The following is a 10,597-nucleotide window of genomic DNA, read 5'->3' on the forward strand; positions in this document are numbered from 1 at the left end:
GGCAAGGGGAGACATTTTCCGGATGCATCTGCACGTAGGTAGGCAGTGTTTGGAGAGGTTACTAAGGGCAGGGTTTGGTATTTACAGGTCATATTTCAACAAAGCCGGGCCGTAACAGAGGAACGTGCTCAGCCCCAAAGAGAGCGCCTTTTGCCGGTTGGTTTAGGCACGGAGCAGAGAAATTCCTCAGCCGCTCTGTCATCCCGTTGAGATTGAGAACAGAGCTGAGGTCAGTCGAAGACCGGCGAGGGCGTGTGGAGCAGACACGCCGGGGTACTTCCTCAACACGGGGGCAGACACGGTGTCGTAAATTTGGCCGGTGAAAGCTACATCAGGAACACAGTGGAGTCATCTTCAAGCGGGACTGATGATGAATTGTGTTTCTCTTTCAAGCTGGGTGGTATTGTCACTTGGGTGGTATGTGGAGGGATGGCCCGGAGGATTTGTTTTTATCTGACTGTTGATCCACTGTAATGTCTGTAAGCTCCTCATCTCTCACCTCAAACTCTCAATCTGTTTCCGGCTGCATTAAGAAGAAGTCATCGCCTTTGTGGAAATTTCAGCTAAACGGTGCTAATTCCATCCTAAACTCATAAAGTCTCCTCTTTGCAGACTTTCAGTGGTTTGACCTCTCACCATGCTGCAGCGGTGAAGGAGCTGGTCGCAAGAAGTCGAAAAGGCAACAATACGGTGGAGTTTACTTACCAGATAGGTTAGCCAGTGTTAGCATTATCAATTAATAACACATTACGTGGTAAAAACACCATGCCCGCAGACAGATGTTTGACAGCACTGTGGATATGAGTCATTTAATAAGTCAAAAATAGACATACGGGCATGTAATGTGATATATACTGACATAATAATTACACTAGCTTCAATTAAAATTATTCAAATAACTGTCAAAATGGCCTATAATGGCAGTAATAATGTACCTACTTAAGTTTATCTGTAACCTTATCTGATAATGGTGCTGGTCTAGTGACTAAATACCCTACAACAGTGAGCCTTTATGCTTAAGTTACACGTCCTTATGTGGAAAGCTGCTCCTGTGCTTCAGGAGGCTGGTTGGCTCCATTAGCACCTAGCTGCTGTAGCTGCCTCGGAGACAAAGGCAGCACTTGTTCAGCGTACTGTATTTCTTCCATCCAAAACCTAAATAGATCAGGAAAGAACAAACTCTACCGGACACTGTTCAACACCTGTGACATCAACAGCATCCTACTCACGTATTATTATTTTTTTTAGGTTTATGAGTCAAACAGGAGATGGCGGCACTCAGAGTCGGTGTTGTTCTTGGTTTGAATCTCCGTCTGACATTCCAGACTCACTCCAGTATTTATAAAGACGGCACGGCCAGCGGCTCAGTCGGAGCGCCTTGTGTCTCACAAGATTCATAGGTGGTTCGTGCAGAAAGTCAGAGTTGGGCAGCAGGACAAGACATGGCCTTTCTCAAAGCCCATCAGGCTTTTAGGTGCCACAGACCCTGAAATCCTGGTTTGCAGACGCTGCACTGACTAAGGATTGATAGTTGTTTGGCAAATTTCAACTTGGTATTCATCCAGGGAGCCAAACTTTTCTTTGTTCTCCTAACAAGTTTAAAGTTCAAGCTCAGTCAAACAAAGTAGATGAAAGAAATCACACACACACACACACACACAAAAAAAACAAGCTTGCTTTTATCTGACTGCCTAAATCTTTCTTTCGATCAGGAAGCAGGAAAACTTTTGCATAACTGCCCTCATGTTATTCACAACCTTGTAACTAGAAATCGCAAAAACTTTGAGTCATGAGGTGTCTGACGATGTTTTCAGAAATGGTGGAGGTGCATGGTAAGTGAAAATATTGTAATTTAGTCATATTTTTTTTTTAAATAAGTCTGAGGAAACATTCCCAAAGGCCTCATTATTTAATTGTACCTTTACCTCTGTGTTGTTTCATGTAACATAAGCACCTGCATGCAACAGTATATTTGTAGTTTTCAAGAACATTTTCAAGATATTATAACATATTTGACATGATTGTGTTTTTAAAAACTTTGATTTGAAAACTTTTGATAGGACTTGAATGTTATTAAACGTTAATTTAGCTGGAACATAATTTGAATATTAGTTTAACTGGACTATTAACCTATTAAACCAGCCGGCTACCTACTAATAAAACAGCTATAATTCAACCAAATGAGCTGTTGTTGGGTGGAAATAAAAGTCTCTCTGGTTAACTTATGTATGAAATCAGTATTCAGACATTAACATTATTTCTTTGCAACCAGGGGACTGAACAGCACAAGAACATTGTTTTTATTTGTGTTTCTGACCTGTTGACCTGCAACATAGCTTTAGCATCAGTCTTTTGGTACAATATCATATTATTAACATGTCATTATTATCATGTTTAGTTTTATTATTTTTTGCATCCATCTTGTTGTTAGCTTCATTTAACTATTAGCTTCACTTTAATGCAACCTTATCAAGACAACCAGCTACAACTAATAAAACATCTGGTTAGCACCCAGCCCATTGTTAGCTTAATTTGATCCTTAACCTATTTGGAATGTTTTCTTAATTTAAAAGTCTGATTAATTGGTTGTTAACTTTATATGAATGTTATCTTAATTGAATTGTTAGCTTAATGGGAATGCTAGCTTAATATGAACCCTAGTTTAATTGTAATGTTAGCTTAAATCCAACCTTATTGTAATATGGATGTTAGCTTAATTTGAATGCTAGCCAAATTTTCAATTGAACATAATTGGAACTTCAGATTAACTGACTGATCTTTGTTTTAATGAACTTTGAACGTTTTACTGCAACGTCAGGAAGTCTGGAAGTTTCTTTAAAATGCTTATTTAGCTAGCCTACTGTTTATCAGAAAATAAAAGCTGCTGGGTTGACATGGGAAGTAGCTTTGGCTTACATTTTGCATGGAATTAGTATTTAAGAGTAAAACAGTTGTTGAATATTGAGTGTTTATCCACTAGCTCCAATACTAAAAGCTAGAACAGCAGTAACAGGAGATGTTAGCATCCGCGGGGTTAACTGTGTGTATCCTCCTGGGTTTGAAACATTGAGCTGGAAGTTGACATTTTATGGACACAATAATTATTCAAAAATATATCAGTATTTAAACTGGTTATTTAAACAATCCTGGTAAGAGGATGTCAAATCATCATCCATGACATGTTTGAGAAGTAAATGCATCATCGCCAAGTAAACACGGCCCTGTGCATTTATCAACTCTTGATCTCAGTTTTAACACAAGGTGGAATACGCAGACAGTGAGTGACAAAGTGGCAGTTAACAGTTTTCATGTGTCATCCTCCATCTGTCACTGCAGCTCTCCGTCAGCGACGCGAAAACAAAGAGAGGCGGGCGTGTGTTGAAAGGCGAACGGGATTGTGGTGTTTCTTTCTCCGAAGGAGGCGGTGTGTGCTCCGATCGCAGCAGAAGTTTGTGAGAGCAGAGTGGTGAAATTCTCAGACAAGATTTAAACAAACAGTGAGACGGAGGCTGGCCTGGCTGGCCCGGGACGCGGCAGCCCTGACAGAATAAGGCCACGAGAGATCACAGACCGCCATCTCCAGATCAGCCTGAGAAGTATTTCTACAACAACTTCCTCAACCAATCTTGCTTCAGTCAGTGAATGCATAAATGATTTTCCCAGAGACAGGCGGTGATCAAATGCTGGATCTTTTTTATTTTTATTTTTATTTTATTTTTTTATATTCCAATCTAGGACATTCAGAAGTCAGTGCAACTTCTCTAGAATTAAATAACTTCAGACTGATTTGATGAGAAAAGTGCAAGAGAATTTACTGTAAATTTCAATCTTTATATAGTACACACTAGGTTAGGTAGTATCCAGGTGGATATAAGCTGCCTGAAAACATTTGTTATTTATATAAAAAAAAAAAATACAAAATAAATTAACACTGTCATGAGATATGCAGATGATGCTTGTTGAGTATCAGGTTGTTCTTCTCCGTATTTGTCACACATCACCAGCGCAGACTGCCTCTCCCGAACGCTCCCGTGCCGGCGCGACATGCAGTCGCAGGTCGACTCTCGGAGCAGTTTTCCCTTTGGAAATATCCCCACCTTCAGGCCGGCCTCCGTTTCCACCGGCTGACAGCGTGTCTCAGTGGCACCAGCTCCTGCTGGAGAACATCACAGATCAGAAAAAAAAAAAAAAAAAAAAAAAAGGGGGGAAGAAAATCATTTAAATTCATAACTTGGCAATCTCAGTGAACTCTCAAATCAAACACTGCACAGGCAAACTTCTTCTCAAGGCTGTTCTTGCAGTGTCAGACAGAGTTTTAATCTGCACTGTACTGAAAGTAAAACATTGTGTGTGTCCTTGTGAGTCATCTCCCAGCTTGCGTGAAGCAGGTCTGTAACGTTGTAAGGTTTTTTATCAGACTTGTGGCATCTGGTCTTTCTGTCTTTGAGAAAATCACATTATATTTTAGAATCTGAGAAAGGTGGTAAGGTGGGGGGAGTGGTGGTGGGGGGGGTGCATTTGTGCAACGAATCTCCCTGGTGAAGGGGTCATGGTTAAAATTTGTAAGTAAAAGGACGACCCCTGCACCCATTACCCAACCGCTGGGTAACTTGCGCTGCAGCACATAAAACTCAAAAGAAGCGAATGACCACATCTCTCAATAAGTATTTAAGATTTGGTTTTGAACACAAACCATCAGCTTCATTTTGCTCGATCAAACCCTGGTCTTGTTGAAAGCTAATTAGTTTTGCGACATATTAGCTTGGCCTGGCGTATCCAGACTCAGGTCCCATCAGAATATGAATCCGTTCATTACTATTTAGTTTTAAATAGATTCCACTCAACTAATTACATGTATAACTATGTCGCTCTTATTCTTCTGTCTATTTCCATATAAAAGCCGGACCGAATAATTTGACTGGGGAAGAGGAATCAGTTCCCATCACAGCGAATAATATTGTTGAACAATTTTTTTTTTAAAATTCATTTACATGAACAAAAATATTATCTTATATAATAGGATTCATTTGAAGGTTTAAAACTACAGGAGTGTGTGTTTGTGATCTTGTTGTAGGAATACAAACATTGTGAGGCCACTTTTCTGGACATACAATGTTTTGAGGGCTGCTAAGATTTATGGAATGCATCATGTCAATGGAAGATCAAACACAAGTCAAAAGACTGGACATTAATAGAAACCGATGGGAACAGAGAAGAAAAGGAGTCGAGGGTCGTGCACAGCTCTAAATATCTTGTTAGTTTTTTCATCGTTCTAACATTGAACCGTCTCTAGGTGACCGGATTCAGGTGATTCAGGCTTTTAAAGCACGAACAGCTCTGATGTTCTGAAAGGACAAACTGAACAGGGAAGCAACGTTTCGCTCGGGTGTAATTAAACTCTCACATGATTCGAAGTAAAAACGAAGTCTGCCAGATTCAGCCTGAGACAGCGACCTTTGAAGCGCGTCCCTCCGCTGCCGCTGTGTAACGTGAAGAGTCGCTTTCCTGCACAGTGGTGCTCCCCTTTATATGGACATCACAAATACATCAAGAGTTTGTCTCACTCCGCTATGGCACATGGCCAGGGGCTTTATGATTAAAACCAGATTGTGCTTGCCCAACTCGGAGAGCCCAGAAAAATAGATTGCAGTTCTGCATACTCTGCACAAGAGGGAAGTACAGAAACGCACACGTCTCTGTCCCTGCAGCATCTGCAAAGGTGGACTCTTCACGAGTATCTGCTGGTTAATTTCCCTCGTCTGCCAGAGGGACTTTTTTTTTTTTTTTCTGCAGATGTCATCTTGTTATTAAGTCTGCTTCTAGTTCACGGTGAGTAACGATACATCTGACGGTGGCAAGAGAAGAAAGCTTCAGCTCCTCCTCATCAATCCCCGACTGTAAATTACGCCAATTCTGAGTCAGAGCTATGATCATCCTCTAAATCTAATCACGCTTCTTTTTTTTTGTGTGTGTGTGTGTGTGTCACATGACTGGAGTCAAGCAGCTCCTGCCAAGTCTGAGTTCCCTCGAAGTTATGACTAACGTTACACTGCAAAAAAAAAGAAAAGAAAAAGAAAACGTCTGTGTCGAGATTTTTTATCTCTAGTACAATAAAAATAGATAAAAGTTGTTCAGCTGTTTGAAATAAACTCAGCGGATACTGGGAGTTGGGTTTTGTTTTGAGTGATCAGAAATTCCCTAAAAAAGTTGCTCGTAAGAGTAGAGTTTCACTTCGGTGAATCAACTTCTCTCACCCTGATGGCTGATTATAACCACATGTGTTGCTGGACCGAAGAATGAAAGCCGATTTCTTCTTCTTCTTCTTCTTCTTCTTCTTCTTCTTCTTCTTCTTATTCTTCTTCTCCAGACACATTTTGCAGTGTGGAGAAGACTGGGAAATCATGTGACATCAACAATAGCAGACACATCACGCCCCCTAACCGCCGCCCACACACACACACACACATACATCAAACACATACATCTCCTCTTTCTTTTTTTTTTTTTAACTGGGAGGGACGCTGCAATTCATTTACTGACTTTGAACACTACGCTGCCAGTAAACAAAGCAAACGTCATCGGCTGCGAGCGCTGGAGGAAATATCAACACTGTAAAAGAAGTAAGAGGGAGGGAAGGAGGAGGGGGGGGGGGGGGGGGGGGGGTAAGAGAAAAAAGTCCTCACCATGAGTTGTTCCCCTGCCTGGTTCCTCTCTGACCTCCACTCACTGCAGCAGGGTCTCATGTTTCAGGCCCCCATGGCACTGGGGCAGACCACCACCCCCCTCCCTTCCCTCACACCATGCTGGCGCTCTGGCGGCCTCTCCCAGCGTAAGCGGGGGTCCTCACAGGCTTCGGGGGCGGGTACGGGCCCTTCCCGCACCGACCGTTTTGGGGATAAGGCGGAGGCTTTTGAGTCCTCGGATTGGAGGTGCTGTTACCGATGATGACCTTAGGGTCTAGGGTCTGCGGGTGGGGCTCGGAGTCTCTGGGCTTGTACAGGTGAGGGGGGTGGCCGTTCACGCCGGGCCTACCTTCGCCGTCCTTGCTGAGGCCGGGCGGGGTGAAGCGGCTGGTTTTGACGACCGACGCCATGTGGACGGGCGAGGGCGAGTTGGTCCTGAGGATGATGCGGTCTTCGTCGGCGTGCTGCGGCGCCAGGGCCGAGGCGGGCTTGTGATTGGACGCGGGGGCCACCCTGAGCTCGCCCGAATGAACCGAGTCGTGAAAGTTATTAGGTGACCCCCGAGTGATGGAGGGCGCCTCCTCGCTGAGGTCGATACTGGCCGTGAGACGATCGATCTGCTCAACCACCTGAATAATAACACGGAGAATAGTTAATACCCGCACCGCAGGTACAGCAGAGGTCGAGTTTGAATGAATATTGCATTTAGTTCAGCTTTCTCCTTCTGCTCCATTGGAATTCAGACGAAAACTCCACCATCTCCTTATGTCTCCATTACAAAAAAAAAAAAAAAACACACCACACACAGAAAAGTGTGTGTAGTTCAGACGTCTGTGAGCGAAGAAGCGGGGAAACTGTTTTCCCAGGAGCAAACGTTAGATGCTACCTCAGATTTATATCGTTTGACCCAGAGGTGGGGGTCCTGACCCCTGGGTGAGGAAGATCACCAGTGGCTCCACCTTCAAAAATAACAACATGCTGCTTACATGAATTAGAAGAATGAATTAGTGAAACCTGATCACAAGGGGAAATGTCTGAGAGTGAGCACTTTTTATCGCTGTAACTTGAGCCCATTACCCTTTCGACTCTGCTACTCTAATGTGTTACTGTGCTTTTCACATTAATACTCAATCATGGGGTCTGAGTAGTCTTTCATCAGTGTGAAACTATTTTTAGTGTCTGACTGAGGCACGAATCAACAATTTCACCAGTCACTCACATCCGAGCTGATCTCTTTTGTTACCAGTCATTTCACTTCACAAATCGGGGAGTTTTTTTTTTTTTTTTCTTTTTTATTCGTCGCGGTAAAATGCCAGGTCCTTTGCACAGAGGCATTCAGCCGTGAATCAAAGCTGGTTTACAGCTGCATGCAAAATGGATACTGTAAGAGCAGGGCATAATTTAGCAACAGTCTCAAGCCAGCCTTTTTAATGTGCCGCCCGGAACGCTGCCAATTTCAGCAGCGTTCTGCAAAAGGTCAGTGCAAACCGTTCTCAATCAGTAAGAGATGATGAGTGAGTCCCAAACAATGCAGTCAGCACATACACACACACACACACACACACACACACACACACACACACACACATATAATTGGCATGCTGTCGTGGACATGCACACACAAACACACGATCAAACTGCTTTGTGCTGTCGCTGGATTTGTCAGCACGCGATCTGCGTGTCAGTCGTTAGAAATGTCACGGTATCCAGGGCAGAACTGATAAAAAACAAAAAAAACAAAAAAAAAAAGAGGAGGGGGGGTAGGGGGGCTGGGACATCTGCAGCAGATGCAGCCCTCATGATCAGACACCTTACGCACGCGTTAGGATTAAACGTCTGTAATAACAGGCCGGGCCTACCTCTTTCATCTCGACGTGAACTTGCTTCAAACCCCCCAGCACGTCCTCCAGATCTGTCACCACCTGTCGGATTTGAGCCCTCACGCAATCCTGCCTGCTCCTCTGCGTCGCCACCTCCGATCCCTGGCGCTGGTGGTCGTCGCTGGCTGTCTGAGGGTTCGAGGCTTCCGGGCCGGCGACGCTGGCGGAAGGGACGAAGGGCCCCTTCCGCCTGCTTTGGCTCAGGTGCTTCTGTGGGACTTCGGTGGGGAAGAAGGCTTTGTGAGAGCCGTCGCATCCGTTAAATCCCTCCTGTGATCCGCCCTTGGGTCTGCCCCGGTCCTGATGGGGATCTCTTTCCTCCCCTCCGTCAAAGAACGCAGGCCTCGGCCCACAGTAGTGGCCGTTCGGCACGAGCAAATGTCCCGGCAGGATATCGTGCAGCTCCACATGGTATTTCTCCGAGGTGCATCCGCAGCCTCCCTCCTCATCCACGGAGACGTACCTGACTGTCCTCTTGTGTCTGTAGCCCTGACCTTTGACCTGAAGATGAGGCAGAGGATGTGGTATCCCGGTGTTAATAAAGGGGTGTGCCCGGGCGTCGCTGGGCACCACACAGCCGCACTGTTCTCTGACACATGAATAGTGTCTCACCCCCGGCTCCGGTGGGTAGTTCCACTGGGCAGGGTTCAGCTCCCAGGGGAAGACTTGGCTCAAGTCACCCGACTGGCTGCGAGGGCCCAGCCCTGCGAACACAGGCCTCCTCTGTGGGCTGCGATGACCGCTTCCCTCAGCTCTGTCCACTACGAAACCTCTGCCTCCTACGTCTCTAACCCGAGGAGCCTGGGCGTCTCTCCGTCCGTCCGTGGGTGATGGGTGGTCCGTCTGCCTGGCTGATGCTCGCTCGTATCCCAGCCCACCATGACGGCCGTAGGGCTGCTGATAGTGGCCGCAGTGCTGGCAGGGACAGGGGCCGGTGGTGGCGGCGGTGGTGCTGTGCTGGAGAAATCGGTGGTGTCCCGTTGTTTGTGCGCCTTCTGTGTACATGTCCAAAGAAGTCCAGAGACTTGTGTAGAAAACGCCTTAGAAAACAACTGGTTTCCTCCCCTCCCAGCTCTCTCCAGCCCAGTCATTCACGCGCTCTGTTTTCCTCATCTGCTTCTTCCCACAAGAAAACTTTTCTCCAGTTTTTTTTTTTTTTTACTCGAGACTTCTCCCTCCCCTTCCTTCCTGTCTGTTGTTTCCCTTCTTCTTCTTCTTCTTCTTCTTCTTCTTCTTCTTCGTCTTCCCTCCTGTAGCTGTTAATCTTTGCGTCCGTACTTTCCCCCCCTCTTTCGCCCACTTCTCTTAACTTTTCCTTACCCCTTCTCCTTCTCCTTCCTCACCCTGCAGCCCTCTCTCCTACACGGGGCCCCTCTCCACCTCCCTCCCTCCCTCTCTGTCTCTCTCTTTCTACCTCTCCCGCCTCGTTGTTCTGTCTCATTTGCTGCTGCAGGCTTCCAGCCTCTCTCTCTCTCCCTCTCTGGCAGCGTACTTCCCGTTTCCTCCTCCCCTCCCCTTCCCTCTCCCGCTCTCCTCTCTTTCCCCACCTCTTACTCCGTCTCTTGCCTCTGGTATATTCTCTCACATAGTCGACTGTACCTGAATCTGAGAATTCCTCCTTTTCCCAACTACCTTGTGAATCCAGCCGCCGTGAGAGGGTCCTCCGATAAAGGACTTCCAAACGGGGTTTCCTTCTCTCAGAGAATGCGTGAAAGAGTCTCCGGCTCCGGGTGCTGAGCTCATTAGCCCAACTCAAGCCTTTGCACTCTGCAATTAAACGGTGCCTGGGATTCCTCGGTCAGAGACTAAGCGAGAGGAGGGGAGGGGAGGAGAGAAGCACTGGGGGAGGAGGGGTTTCCAACAAACACAGACAGGGGAGTAGACAGCACTCTGAGTCAAGGAGACAGAGCCTTTCTACAACTCACTTTTCTGCACCTCACGTTCCAACATTGTCCCCCCCTCGCCCCCCGTTTTGTCCTCTGTCACTCCTGCCACCGCCACTCTGTCACTGTCTCGTATAAAGTCACTTCACCT

At 45.9% G+C, this 10,597-nt stretch overlaps 1 protein-coding gene across 2 annotated transcripts; it reads right to left on the reverse strand.

The window, feature by feature from the left end:
- Window positions 1–3,676: 3,676 nt before the first annotated feature.
- Window positions 3,677–10,375, reverse strand: si:ch211-178n15.1. 2 transcript variants are annotated; one of them, XM_047590650.1, is made up of 3 exons: window positions 8,543–10,375; window positions 6,684–7,312; window positions 3,677–4,153 (listed from the first exon to the last, which is right to left on the reverse strand). In XM_047590650.1, the coding sequence occupies exons 1-2, from the start codon at window positions 9,566–9,568 to the stop codon at window positions 6,794–6,796; spliced, it is 1,545 nt and encodes a 514-aa protein (XP_047446606.1). In that variant the 5' UTR covers window positions 9,569–10,375; the 3' UTR covers window positions 3,677–4,153; window positions 6,684–6,793. The 2 variants fall into 2 exon arrangements, with proteins under 2 accessions (XP_047446606.1, XP_047446607.1); XM_047590651.1 differs by having other exon boundaries at window positions 3,677–4,156.
- Window positions 10,376–10,597: the final 222 nt, after the last annotated feature.

This window comes from Mugil cephalus, chromosome 7 (genome assembly GCF_022458985.1).
Source record: "Mugil cephalus isolate CIBA_MC_2020 chromosome 7, CIBA_Mcephalus_1.1, whole genome shotgun sequence".
In the NCBI taxonomy this organism is placed as follows: Eukaryota; Metazoa; Chordata; class Actinopteri; order Mugiliformes; family Mugilidae; genus Mugil; species Mugil cephalus.